Here is a 23858-nt window from a genome sequence, read left to right as displayed (position 1 = left end):
CAATATACAATATAAACGTTTTAAGCCTACTGTAGGCCTAAGCTTATGTTTCTGTGGCTTTATCTATGGTGGGCCTTAATCTGGCGCACTGGATGAATAAGCTAAATGCGCTTTACACTGAAAGCATATAAGAAGAAGCGTAACACACATATACAGGACAATAAGTATTTATTCATTTCATTAAGAATTAAATTATGTAAAAAGATGGGGTTTCAGTTTAATTTACAAATAATTCAATAAGCCGGCTGATCGAACATAAGTGTGATCGTGAGGTAGCTTCACCTGATGAAACGAAAATTTCGAAGACTTTTATCGGGGATGGTTTGTGTTCGTTTACAGAAACGATATCGTTGATGCATCACAATGCGATTTTGCTGAAGTACGGACAATAGTATATAACATTAAAGGGCTTTGATTGACTGCTGCATGCTGAGCATAGCAAAACCATGACGTACAGCTAGATCGAAGTCGTCATGCAGGTCACGTGATCAATACATCATCGCTCCCACATTCATTTCCGGATGCAGAATGAGCGTTGGTTATATCAAGAGAGTGAAAGCAGAGATGACATCTCAGTCCGTTTACAGCCAAATCAGCGAGGAATTTCTCGTCTGCCAGATCTGTTTTGAGGCGTTTACCAAGCCGAAAGTGCTGCCATGCCTCCATACCTTTTGCGAGGTTTGTCTGATGCGGGTTGTTCCGAATCGAAGCAAAACAATCCCGTGTCCGATGTGTCGATGCGAAACGTTACTGCCAGAAAATGGCGTCGCTGGTCTCAAGGATAATTTCTTCATTCTGAACCTGTCCGACGCTTTTACTCAGAAAGAAGACAGCTCGAATCGCAAAGCATTCTGTACCGTCTGTCCTGGATCTGACCCGGCTGAAGCTTCATCAAGATGTCTGGAGTGCGTAGATTTCCTGTGCGACAACTGTGCTGCCACTCACGATCACCGCATCGCTCGATTCACTCGCCGTCATCGAGTCATCTCATTATCAGGGGAAGGTGGTCAGAGCTCACAGAAGAAAACCAGGTATGAAGCCCCGTGCCTCAAACACGACACAGAAACGTTGCGTTTCTTCTGTGAGACGTGCGATACGCCCATCTGTCGCGACTGCATTCTCATAGAACACAGGGACCATACTCACACCTACTTAAAAGATGAAGTCGCTAAACACAAGAATGTCATCGATGGCCTCATGAAAGATGTGCGAGAGAAAATATCCGCATTTCAAGACGTGTGCGATAATGTTGAAGAAGTCGAGGCAAACCTGATAGCAAATCGAGGCCAGGCAGAATATATCATTCAGAAAACAGTTGAAGATTTCGTCAGCTCAATAAAGAAACAAGAGGAAGAACTAAAGAAAAAATTGGATCGAATTTGTACCAGCCGATTGAAACACCTGGCCGCTCATAAAGATAGTTTGAAATCAGGGCTTGAAAATTTGACGGATGGGTTTGAGTTTACGGAAAGAGCACTCCAGCATGGAAGTGACATTGAAATTCTGTCCATCAAAGATCAAGTGGTGGACAGGTTGCAGGGCATTTCACAGATATCACCACAGCAGGATTTGACCCTTGAGCGGTTAAGCCACTTGTATTTCATAGCCAGTGATAACCTGCACAATCCGAAGATGCATCCCCTAGGAGAAATTAAGTACGAGTTTCGAGAAAATGGAAATTCATCTGATACATTGCCAGCATCACCGCAAGAATCCTCATCGGAATCAAAAGAAGCTGAATCACAAAAGGGCGGAAAGAGTACACCAGAGTCCCAAAAGATGAAGTTAGTGATGGAGTTGAATGATAGTACCCATGATGGTGGGGAGTTTGACTGGCCGAGTGGTGTCGCTGCCACTGAAGATGGCGAGTATCTGGTGGTAGCTGACAGAGATAATGACAGGATACAGGTCTACAACAAAGATGGAAAGTTTGAATGCAAGTTTGGGTCGCACGGTAAACGCAATGGCCAGTTTGAATTGCCTCTTGATGTGGCTGTCAGTGAAGAAGATGACACCTATGTCTTCATCACCGATGAATACAACCACAGAGTTCAGAAGTTCACTCTGTATGGCCAGTACATCTTGCATTTTGGCGATAACGGCACACTGAAACAACCATACGGCATTGCTGTTGACAAGAAACGCAAGCAAGTTGTGGTCAGTGACATTGGAAAACACAGAATCACCATACATGATTTAGATGGGAATCTAGTGCACAGCTTTGGGTCTCGAGGTGATGATGATGTAAAGTTCAACGAGCCACGTTATGTTGCAGTTGATAACCACCATGATCACATCATTGTATCTGATCACTGTAATCATTGCATGAAGATCTTTGATATCACTGGCAAACACATCCGTACTGTTGGTTCCTGTGGAACTGGCCCAGGGCAATTCATCGGCCCAACCGGTGTCTGTCTGGATGAAGATGGCAATATCATTGTTGCTGACTGTGCGGATAGGGTTCAGCTCTTCTCGCCGGAGGGGAAATTCCTTCGACTGATCGGTAGTGAAATGGATGGAATCAGTGGACCACTGGGAATGGCCAACACCAAAGATGGAATGCTGGTTGTGACCAATCTTGGCACCCACAAAGTCAATGCTTTCAAATATTCAAATTAAAAGAAGACACAAAAACAACACACTGTCATGATAGTGCAGTGCAGTCGTGATGAAGCATTTCTGAACATAGACAATCAACACTAGCGAATATCCTGCACCAATCAACAGTCCTTTTGCTCACTGCCATCAATCAAATAACTTTTGCAGGAATCGAAAGAATTGCTTCTTTCCTGAAGGTGAAGGTGACTTTGCCTCAAGCATGAACTAAGGACACTGGAGAATGGAGACATGTATATCTATATGTGACAATTTAAACACTCTAGTATTGCCGCTTGTGTTTACCTGCTCCCATTTACTTCAGTCGAATATTACTTCAATTTAAAATTACTTCGATCATGTAAACTCACGCTATTAACTTTGTCAGCAGTATAATCAAGTTATGGATGGCTACTTCTCAGATTGGCATTCTTCAACTCCATACGGATACAGTTGGCAGAAACAGTGTGCTCTAAAGATGCATGGAAAACATAGGTATTATGGTGATTAGAATGACAGAATACAGAGATTGTACAGTAAACATATAGTTTACCAGTCCAGCTGAATGATCTGCGCATCTTCGCCATACAACTCACTTTAATATTTAATGGATGTGAAGATCTCAAACCCAACTCAGAACATTGGAACAGGATTAGAATCAAGGAGGTCTGCAAAACACAGCTTATCTCTTGCAGTTCACAGCAACCGTGTCCTTCAAATAGATGGCATGACAACAAGATGACTCATTTTGTCGCGGAAGAATTGAAGAGATACTCAAGCATCATGCGTGTTGTTATTGACAGCAAACATTCATCATTTAAATCAGATGTTTTCATTCCTGTGGAATATACCCAGCCGGATAAATACAACATTCCAAGGTATTCACGTAATATCCAGGTGCAATTTTGATCCTATTTAAATGTAAATTATAAGATCAGCAAAATGAGCACTCAGGGTTCATATTAACTTTTGATCAATTCAAGGGTCGATGGTCTGCATTCTGTAACCTTGTGATTTCATTTCTGAAAAAAAAATGATAGAATTTTCCAATTCTTTTTCCAAGGTGATCAGCCAATAAATTGTATGAAGTTCTGATGCTAATAGTCATTGAGGTGGCCCATCTCAAAATCTAAGTTGGTTGAAATTGTCAGAAATCCAGAATCACTTTATGATGAGGGAAGTGAAAAATATCTTCATTTGGTCAAAAATAGTCAAAAATAACAAACTACAGGAAAGTTCTAAGACAAAGTAGGAATAGGTCAGGTATATTTTACCTTTCTATCAAAACTTTGCATGCTCAAATTAAATTAAATTATACCAATTCTTATATCCATATGTAGCAATTTAGTACCGCCGGTAAAAATATTTCATGTATTAGCTCACATCTGTAAACTCATAAAGACACACTAAAGATGCTACTCTGTATTAAACATAGTAAAGGACAAAGTTGCAAATTTAGGAATTTCAATCAAATACATAATCATGGTATTTTAAAAAAATAAGAGCTCATCAATCATAAGACAGAAATATCAATCAAATTGAGGAAAATATCGGGAGTACAATGAAAATTGGTTATAATGTTATAAATTAGTGTAGGTAGACACCAGGAATGGTTCAATCCTCCCAGCTCCCCATGGAAACATTTACAACAGCTTTGAGTGATTTTGTTGAAAGCTGAAACTGTCTTCCCACTATCCCATTATAGGTCTGTTACTATGGCAACTGCTTTCTGTCAAATAATGAGAGGAATGTCAGAGCATGATATTTTAATTAGTAGTTTGTGTAAATTAACATAGGTCAGAAAACTAGTTACATCATTTTGATAACTTAGCTGTCAATCATCATCTGATGGCTGATTTATTTAACCAGTTCTGTGCAATGGTCACAGCTTATGACCTGCAATATGTCTATCATTGCATTTGACAACTTAGTACATACCTGTATGTTTATTTCCCATGCTGTGCCCAGTGGTGATCTTCAAATCAGATATTGTTATATGTGCTGTCGCCAATTCTTTTTGGCGGTAATATGGAATTAATATTTGAAATGGTTTTATAGAGTAACCATTCCATCAAATTTCATTTTCTTGTACAGCCAGTTTGACAGATTGTAAAGCCAGTTGGACAGAGAAGAAAGTTTGAAGCACAGTCGCTCGAGAGCTATTCAGCTCTGGGACTATTCGCCCCATAGACGAGTATACAGAAGCGAGAAATACCCCAAGTCAGGAAATGAAATGGCTATTTCGTATAGGGATTTTGCCACCATGTCATCTTCGACGTTCGATTTTACCGTGAAAAGTAGCAATTCATCTATCATGTAACCGTCGACCGTTCCCTATCATTCTCAAAATTCATACCTGGTACTTGATTTGCTTCACAAACGCTCGTTTCGTGTGATTTTCGGCCGAATTCGACGGACACGTCGCTAAAACATAAGCGTGAGCAACATTCCGGTCACCTTACAGTGGACGTTGGGCACCTCCACTTTACTGACGTTAGCGCCGCGTACCCATGAGGGGTGACTGGAAGGTTGTTCATGCCTTATGTTTTGGCGACGTGTCTTCTGAACTGGGCCGAAAATAACACGAAAATTCATACCTGATACTTCATCTGCTTACAAAATGCTCATTTCCTGTGATTTTCAGCCGAGTTCGAGAGACACCTGGCCAAAACATAAGCGTGAGCAACATTCCAGTCATCCCTCATGGGTAGGCGGCGCCAACGTCAGTAAAGTGGAGGTACCCAAGAGGTGACCGGAATGTTGCTCACCCCCAGGTTTTGGCGAGGTGTCCGTCGAATTTGGCCGAAAATCACACAGAACAAGCGTTTTTGAATCAGATAAAGTATCAGGTATGAACTTTTAGAATGATAGGGAACGATCGACGGTTGCATGATAGATGAACTTGCTAATTTTCACAGTGAAATCGGACACGGAATGTTACATGGCGCGGTTTTTATAGCCATTCTGTTTCCTGACTTGGGGTATTTCTCGCTTCTGTATACTCGTCTATGGGGCGAATAGTCCAAGAGCTGAATAGCTCTCGAGCGACTGTGTTTGAAGTTACCGTACATGAGATAATCCTAGTGTGACCCAACAGTATAGTTAGCATCCAGCTGCATAAATGTAACTAGTGTTTAGTCATTACCATAATAATACATTAGTTTTAAATGTATCAGGGTACATCATTAGCCAAGTTATTCAAAATTTGGTATTTCATCTTAAAACATTGACACTTGCTAAATTTTCAATTGCTCAGTTTTAAATTCTGTCTGTGGAATGGCTTTCAGTTTTACATACAGGCTAATTACAGTTAGCTGTCAACTATAAAAAATATCTCGAAATCAGTAAATATGGAAATTCTGGCCGGGATGATTTTCAAATACAAGCTACATAAAGGACTATTCTGTGTATTGATAAACAATATACAAGTACAAAATTATATTTTGCGTCATGGTGATGTCATTAATGTAAAATCTGTAAATTGTACTCATACATGTTTTAATCATGATGTTTTTTAGAAACATAGTCTAATGCATACAGAGATCACTGTCCTCTGTATTATCTTTCAACTTGAGCTCTTACAATTTGATCTCTTCTTCTGATTTTAGTTTATACCAGTAGAGAAACAACTGTCATCGACCACAGTAGGTTTGAATACCAAATTTTGTATGTAGGAGATACTTAAAATCTGATAGTACAATAATTATGAAATATTGACAGAGCTGGAATTAAGACCTTACATAGATAATGTTGTCTTTATAAATTATGTGTAATACCATGGAAGGTAGCTCTCTAACACAGGAATAAATGATGTTAGACCTGTCAGAACTGATGTCCTCCACTAGATATGTATGCAGTCAGATAGACAATCTACTGCAACTGCTATGTTAAGTTACAATTCCCGTCTGCCTGCAAGGTAAACAGGAATATTAGAGTCACCATGAAATTTACATTGAGGAACTGAAATTGATGTGGAAATTGACAATGGGATGAGAAATCAAAGGTTATGTATTCCATTTATTTGTTTCATTGGAAGCATGTGCATGCATTTACAATTTGATAGTACAATTTTTTCCAGCCGTGTGTTGAATTTACAGTTGATGTTTTTTAAACAGTACATAGTTGAATGTTGCAGTGACAGGACAATTACTGTGTGGGTACAGTTTGAAATGCAGTGTATTGGGAGGCCAAAGAAAGGCTGTAACACTGTGACAGCCCACCTTCCATTGCTAGTCTTGCCATTGAGTACAGCGCTGTGTGTTTTTCAAGACTGATTGATTTCTTTCAGAAAGGTTTTCTGATTTATTTTCATTGCAGCAAGCTATCATTAAATGCTGTTTCTTTATTTGACCATCTTCAAAGTACTCTGTATTGCCTGCCATAAATTTCAATCAGTCTCAATTAGAAAACAGGTGTATTGAATTTACAATAATTAGGAATCAATTTTACTTGCTCATAATGTTACTGAGAGTGGAAGGTTATGAAAATACATCCCATTTTAAAAGACGGTGCAATTTAATATCAATGGGGCATATTTCAGAGAAATTTGGCACACAGGAAAGGAAGAGGTGCTTTTGATTTTAAGGAGTATGTTTTCATGCCAGGAAATATAGTAAGATTTTGTATGGTAATGAAGTGTATATGAGGTAATGATAACACTGTTTTGTCCCAGCAGCTGTCAGTGTCAGGTAATTATTCATAGCCTGCTCAAATTACTTTGAAAATTGATCAATATTAATACCTTGGCAGTTTTTCATTATTGAAGTGGATTTCTTGGGATAATTTACTCACAACATGAATTCATAAGGAAATGAATAATTGTTGCAATTTGTTGAGATATAATTATAGATGGAAGTAATATCTGTAAATTTCACATCCTGTTAACTCATAGGTATTTACAATACTGACATATAGATTATGAAATGTACTGGGTAGGCACTGTCTACTGAAATAATCCTTGATTTGAAGGTCTAAACTCTACAAGTATATTAAAGAGGATGGCATTTGAAAACAGATGAAATTAACAATGCATATTTTGCTATTATAACTGACTACTTTTGACTCAAGTTTATACTATGAGTTTCATATGCAGGTTTCAATATCAGTACTTTGGTTTGATTTTTCCATTTTTTCTACAGTGCAAAGGTCCAAAGGTCAGAGTTTAGAAAGGTTAATTATATCATACCCATCCAAATCATCACATTTGGGAGAACTTTGTGTTGTAAAATGCCAGTGGAAAAATTTTTGTCTTTTCAGTTTTCAGTATGTGTATATGGTTTGCAGATTTTATTTTGAATTGTTTATTTAATTATTATTTATTTGAAGTTTATTCTTTGATGATGTATTTTATTTAATGAAGAAACGGGGTAGGATTTCAAACCTTTCTGTGCAATTATTTTTGAAATCCACTGTGATGGAAACTGAAATACTGAATTAAAAGTGTGCTTTTTTATGCAGAAATGGAATATGCTTGATAGTTGCAAAACCAGTAGACTCAATCCTGGCTTTTGAGCTCTGCTTATCTGTTTGCGTCTGATAAAAATGAAGTTTGCATTTTTGAAAAGGAAACTAATCGGACTTCACTGCTTTCAGCTGTGAAGAAAAATTGTGAAATGATTTGGAGAGTTGTTGAATATGATTAGAACTGCCTCAAGAAATGATTAAACACACAGATGAAAATAGCCTGTATGTTTATCCTTCAAGGGTAATCTTAGACAGCGTGAGACGTAGAAATGGTTCCAAGTGTCTGTCATATCACAGAATATGATTGTGTCCATATGAAGTTTTCCTTGAAAGCAGTAATTTATTTTTTAAATTCAGAGTAAAAGCTGTGATTTGTAAATTTGCCATGTGTCAGTGTATTGCTATGATATTTAGATAATTGCCAAGTTACTGAAATTTATGACATACAATGTATACAGTAGCTGTGTGTGAGAGAGTTTAAGAATAAATACGCGGTGACGTCATTTGTGACATTTCATCAACTGAAACCCGATTACAAAATGAATGACTTAATGTCAGATCTATGCTTGAATGGATTCTAGTAGTTGGTAAAAGTTATTTAATCTTGAAAATGTTTAAGCACTGCAAGACATCTTGGATATTGCTTCCACAGTGTCTTGAGATACTTAGACTCACCTTATTCTCGTCTACACATATTTTCAATTGCATGTCTTTTATGACTTTAAATCTTTACTTATTACTACTAGTACAAAAAGTAAAAAGTTTAAGTCTGTCTAACAGTTTTATGTCAATACTAAAAATTGAAAGCATGTATTTATTTTATTTTTAGGCTTAGGGATAAGAAAGCCATGTAATTTAAACATATAAGTAGAAGGAATACTTTCCTTTTGGAAAATCAATTTTATTGTCAGCTTTTAAAAAATTTAGTTTATACTGTAAAGGGAATAGCATTTTTATAGCACAATTCAATCAAAGTAATTTTAAGCGTGATCATCATTTTCAGAGTTAGATTAACCCATTCACCATCATGGTATGGCCCAAACCTCATTCTTTCCAATGGTGGATCTGGACTTGTGTACAGAGAAATGGGGATGAGCAGGTTAAAGAGTTGTGCCCTGTAATTTTGAAATATTTAACATAAAAGATGCCGCAAAATATAATTTTAGAGACAATGAAATGATGTTCAGTGAGGATAGAAGCAGCTTTAGTCACCCGCGTTTCAAAGTCCTACAAGAGTTCAAAATTCTAAAATTGTCTATTGATGTACTTAGAAAATTGGCTATTGTCTTTAATTTAGAGTGTTGTTCTGTTGCTGTAGAATTAGGATGAGATATTTACGTAAATATCTAGAGTAACGGTTCACTCATGTCACAGTAATAGTATCATTTTAACCTATTCTGTAATTGAGTGATGTGGGAAATTCGCATTTGCTGTAATTGAATTCATGTCATTTGGATCTAGGCCATTGATTCATGACTTGCCTGTCTAGCTTTGCCATTCTGTGAAAATCTGTCATTTCAATACTTTATTGAGTTCAATACAGAAAGACTACTCTTTTCACGTTCATTCTATCTACAATATATTTGAAGATAATGTAATTCAAGCAAGGCTGTCATATTTGTGTCAGTTTCATTGGTGTTCATTTCTTTGTCTGCTCCAGATACCTGAACCTGATTTCAAAAGCACTGGCACATAGCGAGGCAAATTCCTTCAAAGATTAATTCTTCAAAATGCATACACATTCATCAAATTTCTGTGTTTAACAAGATTCAAATTATATTTAGAAAATACAATCATTCCAAGCTAGAGAGAGTGATTAAAAAATTCCTTTAAGATATTGATTGGAATTTGTGTACAGCAGGTGTTTATTTCTCAAGTGTTAGTTTCAGCTGAAATATGGTAGAGTGGATTTAGCTGGTACTGAATACCTTAACTTTATGGTAGAGACTGCATTAGAGCTAATCCATCTTAAAGTGGACGTCATCAACTTTTGTCATAAATCGTATTTTTCTGTGGGCACTTCAACTGAAATGCTCACAGTAATCCTTCAAATTAGTGTTTTGAGATTTTGCCATTATTGCTGCCTTGTAACTTGAGTAATTTGTGCACACAAGTATGTACTGAAATTCAACATTGTGTATGGTTTCAACTCATGTTCATTTACATTCATCATTGAAATTCAGTTATTGAAACACTATTTGCCATGATATTTTTCATAAATGTACTATGTATATAATGTTGGTTTCAGTGAAGCTTATTGCAGTTGACGTCTTGTTTTCCAAAGGTTAATCACGTCAAATGCATAAATTAAGTATTGCAATGTAACTGACAATTTTATTTACATTAGAAATGTACAATTGTAAAATGCAAGTGCATCTCCTGTGTCTGATTTCAAATAGGTATTGACAGTGTGGTGTGTGTGTGCGTCGTTGCGACTGTGCATTTCCATACAATTTCTGGTTTTCTGTTAGCAGGGTCAGTCAGGGAGGCTAGTTAGAGGAAATTTGACAACGGTATTACACACGCTATGAATAATGGAAGGGTTGAAGATTCACTGATGTGTGAAAAGTTTCCAGAATGTCTGATGCCAGCACTGAGATTTGGCTTCCATGCTCATTCCTTGGATTGGTAAATCTGGATAACCAGATTCGAAAAATCACAGTAACGTTAACTCCAAAGTGTATTTTTAAATCATGAAAACTACATTTTTTGCCCACAATGTATATATGAATGTGAAAGAAACAAGACAATATGAACACGAAGGTCTTGTTTTCAGTATCGTTGGATCAATTTTTGAGCGCCTTGACCTCAGAGCGTTACCAAGACGTGACTCATCAGAGGCTAGTCAATTTCAGAGCCAATTTGAGTACAAAGTTTACATTACTCATCAGACATTGACCAAATTCAATTGTGAAATAGGAAGCAGGTGCTTTTTCAGAGACATGCTCCAAGATTCTTGGGTAACAGATGCGCTTTGATTTAATCTGTGTGTTTCTGTGTCACTTCCCAAAGTCCTTGAAAATTCCACTGACAATTTGTTGAATGCCAAATCTACTAGATTTGCCTAAAAACTTTCATTCAAACTCGACTTTATTTATATTACATTGAACATCTTCATTTCATGCTTGAAATCAAATGTCAAAGGTCAACCAATTAATGTTTTGAAATGTATAGTAACAACATAACATCAGAGAATGAGGGGTAAAGCGAATGAAAACATTTAGTATTTCGCTCAATACTGCGAACATCTTTAAGAAATGAAAATCAGAACTGTGGAATACTTGTTTCAGTTCCAACCACAGCTTTCACTAGTATCCAAGGAGTTTTGAATGGGCACAGAAGCCAAAGCTCAGTGCTGGCATCAGACATTCTGGAAACTTTGTACACATCAGTGTGATTACCAGGTGTGTATACATGATAATATTCAAACTCTTTGAAATGAGCTCTGAATAAAAGGGTGCGTGGGAGATAAATTCTTACTTGCTGTCTACAGCTATCCATTTCCTATAAAGTGACTCCATTACATTAGTGATTATCTCGTGAGGTTTGAATACAAGCAACTGGCAGTGACAGCGTCTTGCAATTGGCATTGCTTCTAGTTTACCTAATTTACAAATCACTACCTTTGACTACCCAAATACAGAGTCTGAAATACATGTAATGATAAGCAAATATCAATCATGACAGATAACATTCACATTATCCCTGAAACATTCGAGTTCCAAGATCACTATTCAACACACTTTATTTGCACATCATCAGAATCCCACTAATCCTGAAAGCATGACCAAAGGAAAACAAATAGTCCCATGCCCATGGTGCTGGATTACACCGCGGTCCCGTGATTATACTCACGATGCAATGTATACTTTGAGGTGTTCCCTTCCTGTCAGTCTCCAAGCGGTGTATTCAACTACCAGTCACTGTTTTCTTCTTTCAATCAATTTTCATTTTTAATGGTGACAACACCAACCATAGATCCTCAAGAAATTTTCTCAAGGATGAATGGAATAATCAAGGTTTATAAATTTTTACTCATCGATTTAAAAAAATATGTCTGTTCACAAATTAGCGAATTTTCACAAACATCGCCCCTCCCTTGAAACATTTTGCTTGTAATTATACTCTATAGGGCTGTTAAATGAAACCATTCATCTTGTAAAACTTGTAGGAAACACGCTTCCCTTAGTAGTTGTTTTGACAAAGTTCGTGCATTTCAACAAACACGTGCATCAATTCATCGAAAATATCAATAAACATTTTTCAGCTGGTAAAATTTTCAAATTGCAATTCTCTTTCACTTTCTTCCTGAATTAACAATCGGATTACATTATGAATACATTCATAATATAGAAGAGATTTTGTAAGATTACCTTAGTTGTGTGTTAAACCAAGCCCCACTGTACAGTACTGTTCACTTTCTTCCGATGTTTACTTACTAGTGGACTGACGTGGTTCAGAATAACCTTGTGATGGTAATCTTCCAAACTTATCTTTTTGCCAGACATCTTGGCAAGGGTAGATTAAAGAACGACACAACATCTATCAAAGTTGCAGTTAACGGAATTTGATAAATGTCGGGGATAAGGCCAAAAAATTGTTCCTGGTCATCGCGCGCGTCATTTCAGAACCTGGGCGTCACGGCTTTTTTTTTTTGGGGGGGGGGGAGTTACATACTCACCAGTACAGCTATCTTAAGGCTTAATAAAATGTTTGTGCTTTGGGTAAATTGAAGGAAAACCTAAGCATGGTCCCTTATTTGAAATGATGAGGAAATCCCGGGCTAATTTCAAGTATCTTTTTCGTGTTTGTAAGAGAAATGAAAATCGAATTAGGGTAGATAAAATGGCTGATCACTTAAAGTGTAATGAACAGAATAAGTTTTGGAATGAGGTCAGAAAGCGTTCGAGCAATAAAGCTCATTTAGCATATACAGTGGCCGATGCATCTGGGCATGCTAATGTTGCTAAAATGTGGCAGAATCATTTCAGTGCAATTCTGAATTCAGTGTCTTCTGTTTCGGGAAGAGGGATATAGAGGAGAAGCTGAGCAATGTTACTTTCTCCTCTGACCATTTCGTTGTAACGTCCGAAGTTCTGGAAGCCATCCGTCAGTTACCCAATGAGAAATCAGGCGGAGCTGACAACATTACAGCAGAGCATCTGAAGTTTTCACACTCAAATATCCTTCCGCTACTTGCACATTGTTTTAACGCAATGCTTTCTCATGGTTATTTGCCTTCTAGTCTCACTGATGTTATTTTGGTTCCTATCATTAAGGATAAAACAAAGTTGGCCAGTGACGTCTCAAACTACCGACCCATAGCATTGGCTACTATTCTTTCAAAGGTGCTGGAGCATATTGTTCTTAACAGATGTCAGTATCATATGATCTCTCATTATCTTCAATTTGGTTTCAAACGTAACCATTCTACTGACCTCAGTTTATTCGCCTTCAAAGAAATAGTTGATTATTATACCAGCAAAGGGGGTCCAATGTTCGTTTGTTTTCTTGATGCATCGAAAGCATTCGACCGCGTGAATCACTTCAAGTTATGCAGAAGCTCATTGACAGGAAGGTCCCTCTCTATATTGTAAGATTTCTTTATTTCTGGTATAGAAACCACATTTTTGTGTTCGTTGGGGAAATTCAATGTCTGATTGGTTCTCTGTAAGTAATGGTGTAAAGCAAGGAGGGGTGCTCTCTCCTTACCTTTTTAACATTTACATTGATGATCTAATTCAGAAGCTTTGTGAACTACACTAGAATTGGGTGTAATATAGGTGGTGTCATAGCAAATAACTTAAGCTATGCAGATGATATGACACTTCTCAGTCCAAGTGTGAAGGGTTTACAGTATCTTCTTTATGTATGTGAAGATTACGGTAAAGAAAATGACATAATTTATAATTCCAAAAAACGGAATGTATGGTTTTTAATGGAAGAAAGATTACCGTCTCTCGTACACCTTGTGTAATGCTCAACGGAAGCAGGGTAAAATTTGTTACTCAGCACACTCACTTGGGGCATGTTATTACCAGTGATAAGACTGATGATGTTGATATTGAACGACAAAGACGTACTTTCTGTGTTAGAGCAATATGCTATTGAGACACTGTAAACACTGTTCTCTTGATGTTAAGAAAGTGTTGTTTTCTGCTTACTGTAGAAATATTTATTGCTGCCATTTGTGGTTTAACTACAAATCAAAGGTTTTGAACAAACTAAAAGTTATGTATAACAATGTTTGGAGGAGGCTCCTAGGTGTATCTCCTGGTAGCAGTGCTTCAAATATGTTTGTGTCCAACAATATTATGTCTCTTGGGGAAGTTATCCGACAAAGTATTTACAACTGTAAATGCAGAATTGATAGATCTTCAAACGCATTGATTTCTGTTATATGTAATTCAGACTGGAATTGCCACAGTAAGATTTTCCGTCTCTGGAGGAAGCAGTTGTACACAATTTAAGTTTTTCTTTCGCAAGTGTTTATAATTCTCTCTGTTTCTTCTGCTTTTTTTTCCCTTTGTTTTTGATCATTTCAGTTTAATGTCCCTTTTGTTTGTGTAATGTTGATATGGACACATTGTCTGAAATAAACTTTAATAATAAGCCCAAGTACAATAATAATAATAATAATAATAATATCCCTGTTTGCATGTCCAAAAATGCTAAAAAGAAAACTGATTATGCAGCCAGTGATAAAAGATAATAAATGTTGCATTGATATGCCAAACCAGCATTCATATGAATAAAAAAGGGAAAAAAGAACAAAAAAGAAAGTCGCATCACATTTGCTGAATGTCAAGGTCCAGAAACAATTTTTGAACCTAACAGGATAAATTATTAGTAGCCTCTGCTGCCATGCCAGTGTTACTTGCAAAACTTGTCAGCTTGTATGCTTAAATTGAAAATTGCACGCACTTTCAATATCGATAAAAGCAATTTTTCCTTTTACGTTGTCCCCATCTTGCGACCAATAAATTCTGTGGAATGTCAAACAAACAAATACAGAGATAACATTGCTCGAGGATTGTCAACGGAGAGGCACCACATTCCAAGTTTTCCACTTCTTTATTTATACTCTGAAGACGGCGGTCGATACTGTGTTTGACAACCCGCATATTCTGTTACTTCTCTCCCACCATGCACCAGTCTGTCAATTACATTAACCTTCGGGTTATTTGCATGACGTCATCCAGGTTTATCCGAGGTCAGCCTTCCGATTGTCTGGATAATGGTTTGTAAATTTAAACTAGACGGGAAGTGGCAATGACGTGCTTCCACTTTTGTCATTGTTCAAATCGATTTAAGCGGAATTTCGATATTTTGAGGAACAGAGCGGCGGCATATCTTTGATTAATTTCGATATCAATCTCTGTAACGATTTTCTTTCAAACCTTCAACGTTACAAAACCCACGCTCTTGGCAACGGGAACTGAGAAATCTGGTTATTATTCTTGTTTTATATGTTGTTACTTGCTAATAAAATTCTATAGGAAATACATGGCACTGTACACTCAATACTTAGCCGGTACTGTACAGATGTTGCCATGGAAGTCTGATTATTATGGTTTTCCTTCACATGTATTTGCAACGGTAGCCATATGATTGAAACAAAAGCAACAACTACAAGTTTTCGTCAATTCTATCGACGAACAACAACAACAACAACAACAACAACAACATAAACAAAAATGATATCCAGATAACTATTAAAGTTCCTGTGCTCATGGCTCAGACAATTGCCAATAGCCAGCTGTCAACTTAAAAACTCCCATAACTAGACAGGTAAGTATTGACCATATCTAAGTATATAACTGTTATAATTTATCAGGTATATATATAGAAAAACATTATATAAAAGATATCATAAAGTAGACATGTTATAATAAGTCTGCGTATTATTAGATTATCTGACAAACACAGACTGGTTGTGAACGTTATGAAGCCCCAATGCAGATACCCATATTGTAAGCTACCACTACAAAAGGTATTTAAAAATGTATTGAAGTATATTTTGCCTCTTCAGTTTCCCATATTTCCTGTGATAACGTGTTTTACTATTGACTAAATCCAAAGTTGTCCATTCCTTGATAACGATATCGTCCCCGAAATGAGTTCCTACTTTGTGTTAAACGGGATCATGATAGCTCAACATCCTCGGTCGGTATTTCGTCAGAACCATGTATTTGAGTCGACCATTCGATTCGGAATTTTTCTGTGAAATTTTGCACCCTGTCGAAGTTTACCTCCGAGTGTGTCAAACGAAACCACGGAGTCCCTCAGATATGTCGCGAGGCAGGTTGCCAAAAACAGTGTGGAAACAGAACCGTAGAAGCCCCCTTCTGACATTGACATGGAATATGCCAGAGGACCAAAGGAAATGTTACAGTAGTTTTAATATGGTGCCCAACCTCCTACTTGCACACTAGAAAGTGGTCATATATTAGGGAGCCGTCATTATTTACGGCCTCAAGTCGGAGGAATGTGAGGGGGTCACTCAAAAAAATGGAAAGCTACAAGGGGGGTTGCTCAAAATGTGGAGAGAAAGAAGAGAGGTTGCTCAATTTTTGGTGCAAACTGGATTGAAACACCTCTCAGATTGTACCATTTCACACATCAATTTCTCAAAAATCTTCGATGCGAATGTTTTAGAGACTGTTTTACCCAGTAAAAATACAAATCTATAACACCTCTCAGATTGCACCAGACGTCACAATTGCACACGTCATTTTCTCACAAATTTCCACGCAAGAGAGTGGACAACCTTCTCCGATACTTCCCCTCAACCTCCCGTGTGTTCTCCTCCTGTACTTTCAAATTTCGCCCTGTCAGATATCCTCGTGAAAACCGTGTCATGATACCCATCCAAAGTAAACCATACCATATGGTTGGATACTGGTTTTGGACTAAGCTTTTATATCTGCATTTTGTTGGGACTGAATTTCATTTTGTTGGTGTCACCTTTTTCAACCGCCATGAGATATAATCAATCATAATCTAGCAGAGTACACCAGGGTTTGAAAGGTCTTTACTAAAGTTGCTGTATTTTTGTAAGTTCTTAAAAATACATGTATTGGTATTCAACTTTTCTAAGTCGGGGGGAGGGGGGGTTCAGTCAAAATTCTTGTGTTGGAGAGCGAAGTTACTCAAATTCATCATGTTTGACGGGGGGTTACTCGAAATTTCAGAGTTTCCGATGAAAGTCGTCCGACCCCCGACCCACCTCCCCCCCCCAGGCCGTAAATAATGGCGGCTCCTTTAGAAGTTATTTTTTGGGAAATAATGCCGATCTATTTACATTGTATTATATCAATCAAAGGTAAATCGCCAGTTTTAGGGTCTGTCACTAGTCTTGTATAGGGGCACATGATCCCGCGACACAAGCCGTTTCTGACGTCCTGCAAGAACTTATCTGTCTCGCCATGAAGCATTCATGAAGTACATACCATTGAGATACAATTTACGATTTCCCGAACATTTTAGCCTCATTTCCCTCTTCCTTCTCCAATTCAGGAACAACAATATTCATGACGCTATTTTAGTTTCATTTTTTAAAACAATCAATACGAGGTGTGTATTTTGGTATAACGTATCCGAAGGATGATAGAAATGATGCCAGACTGACTCACTCTGAGGAGGCCTGAATGGTTATGATCTATTACACAGATTAACATTTCTTTTGAAAAAAAGTATCCAATATCATAACGTTTTTCACACAAGATGAATAATCGTAATAAATTGTTTTAAATAAAGGCCACGGAAGTTATTGAATCAATGCATCTGCATATTCCTTTAAACAGGTGTTAGAATCATGAGTTGTCAGAATGACGATGAGAGGACAGAGTTCATTACGAAATGGTATCGACTTCTCATCGGAAAATACCAAGTTTAGGCATTTTCAAATCTCCTATGTAGAAGTTCACGTTTATCATCCATAAAGTGTTTTTCACATTCACTTGATATGAAAGAAAGCGGATAATACTATCAGCCTTCTATTATAGTGAGCATATTTCGTCTTCAGATGACAGGACAGAATAGTATATAAGTCATATGACAATTTTTAAGGGCCTAATTATGGTTCGTAAATGCTAAAAGTACAATTATCAATTTAGAAAAATATACATTCGATTATTACTCCAATTTTAGGGTATCATTGTTGACTATGAATACCTTATATTTTCTGGTTGATTTAAAAAAAAATTTGGTGAGTAGGCCTATTGTACGATTGCCAGATTGGAGAACCAAACTTGTAAAGATTATAAATATATCCATAATTTAATTGTCATTCCCATAAATATAAACATGTATGAGTAAAGGTTTAAGGTTAAAATGTAATAGTCGCATGTACTGCCTTCGTAAATTAAGATCATTTGATGTTAATCGAAAACTCCTTTCCATGTTTTACAATGCTTCAGTTTTGAGTATTCTGTCCTTTGGTATTGTCTGCTGGGGTGATGTGATTTCTGGTCATGACGAGGGCAGGTTGGAGAAAATCGTTAAGAAAGCCAGTAAAATTATAGGGGAAAACCAGGCATCAATTCAAGACCTATATAGCAGACGACTAACTGATAAAGTGAGACAGATATTATCTGACACGACTCATCCCTTGTACAATGACTTTGACAATGAACGTATTGACAGGAGTGGACGACTGAGAATACCACGAACAAACACAAAGCGTTACAAAATGTCTTTTGTTCCGAGAGCAATTTCGGTCTATAATTCAGAATTTTTTCATAGAAACTAAGGACCGCGCACATGACCATTCGCACATCTTTTTAACATGCAGAGATGTATATATGTGCATGCTTTTATGTCTACCTGTCTTTCTTTCTGTCTGTATTTTTAGTGCTATGTTTCTATGTGGTTTTCATTTGTGGTGACTTGCTTCTGTTTTATTTATGTGGCGAGCAGTCCAATTTCCCAACGAGGATTAATAAAGATAATAATAATAATAATAATAATAATAATAATAATAATAATAAAGGGAAAATACTGTTCAGTCTTCAATAGGAGCAAATCCTTAGGCCCCGTCGTAGATACTTTCCGTTTTGGAGGAAAGCCAGCTTGGTGATCTGTGTATTGCAGTTGTTCATTATAAAGAGTCACTGGCGGGTTTAGACTTACTTGTTGTCATTTGAAAGTTTTACTCGAGGCAAAGTTTGCACAACAAATTTCTTTATGTGTCTGAGCTTTTTCTGTGTCACGTCTCCAATAGATTGTGGTTTAGAGAATGACCAAACGGCACATTTTGCCATAAACAAACTTCGGATATCCACCTATCCCAAAAAACTCACTTAGAACTGTTAAGAAATCGAACGAACATAATAAAAAAAACCCAACTTCTTTTCTGGAAGCATAATAGTTGTCTTACATCCATTCTGTTCCCCACAGACAACTTTCAAAATATAGACTTTGAACAGGCATAAATACATGTTTTAGGAAATCTATAACACAACATATAGTAAGCCATAAGTTCACGAATGGAAACGGCCCACCCGCAGCGATTGCACCAAATATGGTGCCCCTCAAGAATGCACCATCCTCCCCTGACATGACAAATACTAACTGTGGTTCAAAGGGATACAGTCGTCGGAACTGCGCTCAAAGGTCGCATCGGACCCATACGACCAATGTAGGTTAAACACTGTATCCAAGGTACGATGGTGATTGATGAAAGTTAAAACATGTCTGTCATAATCTACATCGTATAATTTAAATGTTGCAGCTATAATGATGAGGTACATCTAGATATCGTGCACGAAATACATCGTTTGTAAACAAGAAACTCGCACGGGCGTAGTTCCGACGACTGTCAACACACGTTTATTCAACATGCTCTATGACTCGGAAATACAGAGCTTTCACTTTAATGTACCGTCAATGTGACTTTAAGAGCCTTAAATGTATAGACTTCTTGAAATGTTAAACAGACTTCACATCATTTGCAATTTGTACTTAGGCTGCGTTCACAAATAACGATTAGAGGGGGCTGGAGGAATCGCGATTGAAATCTTCTTTTTTTTTTCAGATCCCCTCAGTAGCCTAAACAATTTTCAAATGCCCCCCCCTTATATGGTCAAAATTTTTCAAGTCCCCCCCCAACTATCACAGGCCCTCATATTTGTAAAGGATGCGAGCGCAGAAAAAATAAATACGTATTGCGCCATTCCGCTCACAGGTGTTCAACTCTACCTGTATTAGCACTTTGTATAGTCATATTCCCAAGGCAAGTTCTTTAAATGCATCAGTGATTTTTTCAAATTTACTGGTCTAAAAGCCAACTTGAGTTAATCCAACTCTGGTCAGGTCAACTGCTCCTGCCGAAGAGCACACAAAATGACAACCATGAGAGAGTAGGCAAATTGTGAATTCTGGCTAATTGCCATATTGTAAAAAACTGAGCACAGTGACCTACCAAAAATTTGTTTCAAAAGTACAAGACATATGAATTAGATGCTACTAAAAATTGACAATACTGGAAGGTAAAGATGTTCCATCAAATAAATGTTTTAATCTCTGAAATTTTGGGTGTAATAATTGCAAATTTGGTTAAAAAATAAATAATTCCATTTGGTCACATATTTTTTCATTTAGTCTTTACTGTTCAAAGTTTTACTTTTGTATTATTTTATGACAAGAATGTGAAAATTTAGAAAATCAAGCATGGTGACCCCATCTTTTTTTTTTATTTGATTATTCTCATATGCCAGAATTCAAAAATTTCCTTCCATGTGTTGCTCTCTGGCCTGATCTTGTTTACAAGTACCGGTATGTTTCACTGTCATGAGTGTCATTTGACTCAAACTCTTCTTCATTTACCATGTACATCAGAGTCAGAGCTATCTCTGTCACTGTTCAGGTATGCAGTGACAGTGACACTGCAGTTAGGAGGCAGTAAATGATAGTGACACTACCCGTTACGTATACAACTGCGTTCTTGTTCTACTCCCTACAGCATGTTGAATTGTCCAGTATTCAGCTCGCTATCACAGCCTGTGTATGTGTACCATGCATTTGTATCACTGACAACTGACTGTCGGTCTGGACTCCAATTAAATCATCACCTAATACATATTTATATACACAGGCTTTGTCAACAAACTAAATATTGTGTGTTTGAGCATGCTGTAGGGAGATAGCAAGAAACTGTAGTTGTTATATTGCATAGAAATATTGCAGAAATCATTAACAGTTGCAGCTTCTGCCCTGTTACTAGGCTCAAGTTTGGTTTTTTACGACAAATCACACGTTTAGATTTTTTCGAGATAAAAGCCATGAAATGTGACAAAATGGTTCTAGATTTTGTTAATTACTAACAACATTTGGATGACATAAAAATGGTATTCATTTTTCATTGAATTACCTACAAGAACTTGGAATTGGAAAATGTAAAGCATAAAAGGCTACCAAAAAATTTTCAAGTCCCCCCTCTACTACCCCCAAAATTTTCGAATCCACCCTGAATTCCTCCAGCCCCCCTAACGCAGCCTTATTCCTTTATATCCAAGGTTTCGTAAATAGTCAACGTACAAAATAAAACATTATAACTAAAATAACTATGTGAATTAATGGTTGAAATACTTTTCTGTCGGTGATGGTAACTCATGCAACGCTATCAGAAAACTGACATTTTGTCAGTGTATCCCGGCATTCAATTTAAAACCTGTTTAATCGGCTTTCTATCAAACGTCATGATTACCATAACTGAAAGTGAACATAGTGTTTTACAAGATCGTCATCAAGTTGTTCCTTAAACCAGCAGATACGCACTTTTCTTATCCATGTAACTAAAACAAGCACACCGCGTTTCTTTTGGTACATTACACCACAGTGTGTGGAGGGACTTTGAGGCACACAGTAAATTTCTGGTTGGGGATCCGGTCTTAACCGGGTGTTTCCAAATAACTTTATTCAAATAAATTATTTCTGATATACTGACATACTTTGCTGGTGTTGAAAAAAGAACAGTCAGCTATAGAGTTACGCACCGAGCGCGATATCGACCATCAACGCGTAACCTATAGGTTGCGTTTACTGAGGGCAGTGTCATTATTCACGCGCCACGCACTCACTCAGTTTGGTAATTGTCTGTTGCAAATTATTCCCATTTATCTGTGGACTTATCCCTCAAAGAAAGTTTAAAAGTTGATTCTGATACACACATAAAACACTTGACGTTGAATTGTTTTATTGTGACCCATTATATAGTTTGTGTTTTAGGTTACGATACCAAAACTGCGGAGGAGCTGTCGACAACCTTTATAATGTAAGCCTAGATTTGTGAATCCGTGCTGTTTAATTTGATTTTAACTTTTTCTTGTTTTTCTTAATAACTATATTTTTAATTAATTTATTCATTTCATCTCACGAAGAAGCGACGACCACGACAAGCAATTATATAAACAGTGAATGTGACGCTGATGAAAGAAACAACAGTTTCGAAGTTAATGAACCAGTTCATTATGTTAAAACTATGTTTCAGTTGCATGTGTTTGAAATCCGGTGTCCTTTCAATGCAATGAGACAACAACGACAAACAGAGCAGCAATAATAGATGTTTTACGTAAGAAGTCATCATTAAGGTTGATTATCATACCTCCGTCCATGTCATGCATGGTGAAATAGATCAGCAATTACTGATGTCGTCAAGATATCATTAAAAGTGGTTTTAATTAATTCAATACACACTAGATACTTAGAGTGAGAGAAATATTTCGTTAGCTATTTGTAACATTAATCTCAATGTTAAAACGGTCCAGAATAACTTACATAAGGCCAAGAAATATAAAAAATTGTTTCTCATCCTAGAAATATTGAAAGATGATGCGGTGACGTGGTTTTTTTCTCTCATTTTTTATTCTTCAACCAACAAGAACGCGCAAAAAACATGAAAACAACATAGAAATGCAAGCAGATATAAATGCATAGCAGTGTTGCTTTAGTATTTTTGTACAGCAACAGTTCTGCGGCTTGACTTTTAGTGCAGAAATGCACAGATTTGACAGCTTAATATAACAGTGACATATGTGTACGGTTCTGAATGGAATGTCAGTGTCAATTATTTTGTTTACAGTTCTGTTTTGTACAGCACTGTGTTATGCACTATTGTCGCGTATTTTTGCGTTGATTTTGTATTTTTTTTTCTGTAATCATTTTATTTCCTCATGAGAAGAAAAAAGGTTGACATGGCCGGTCTGAATTGACGCTCGCGAGGATGAGAAACAGACTTTATATTTTTCTTGACCTAAGCATAATGGAGATAGTATTTGCAGAAAAGAACAAATTATGCACTGCAAAATTCAATACAGCCTTACTGTAGACTTGGAGGTAAGCTACCTCCATGCTATACACATGCGCTGCACTATTCAATACTGCAGCGCATGTGTATATAGTATACTATAAAGGCTGTATTGAATTTTGCAGTGCATGTGTATAGTTTGGCTGTATTGAATTTGCAACCCATACTTTGTTCTTTTCTACAAATACTATCAACAACAACAATAACAACAACAACAACTTTACTGAGTCCGATTATATTTTTATTTTCCTTCATTTTTAATGTTTAATCATCATCATCGTCACCATCTGATCATCATCATCGGAGACTGAATTCCCTATGTCGTAACATGACAAGGCCAGTGACAGACCTAATTTTAGTGAAGAGCGCCGCCTACGCCAGGTAAGTGTGACGAATATGCAAATAGTAACCGTAGCAACAATAAACATCATCTGGCCGGAGAACACTGCAGGTGAATTTGTATTATTTCCACTGTAAAGAAAATATTTCC

General features: G+C 37.0%; 1 protein-coding gene across 1 annotated transcript; it reads left to right on the top strand.

Annotated features, from left to right (window-relative positions):
- Positions 1-492: 492 nt before the first annotated feature.
- LOC139120642 (tripartite motif-containing protein 3-like) lies at positions 493-10431 on the top strand. The gene has a single exon (XM_070685160.1). The coding sequence runs from the start codon at positions 529-531 to the stop codon at positions 2620-2622; it is 2094 nt and encodes a 697-aa protein (XP_070541261.1). The 5' UTR covers positions 493-528; the 3' UTR covers positions 2623-10431.
- Positions 10432-23858: the final 13427 nt, after the last annotated feature.

This window comes from Ptychodera flava, chromosome 20 (assembly GCF_041260155.1).
Source record: "Ptychodera flava strain L36383 chromosome 20, AS_Pfla_20210202, whole genome shotgun sequence".
Lineage (NCBI taxonomy): Eukaryota > Metazoa > Hemichordata > Enteropneusta > Ptychoderidae > Ptychodera > Ptychodera flava.
Note: the sequence above shows the minus strand (reverse complement) of the source record. Positions and strands in the feature narration are given on the sequence as shown.

Excerpts from the sequence above, each read along its gene's own strand:
- LOC139120642 (XM_070685160.1), top strand. The coding sequence starts at position 529 with ATGAGCGTTGGTTATATCAAGAGAGTGAAAGCAGAGATGACATCTCAG.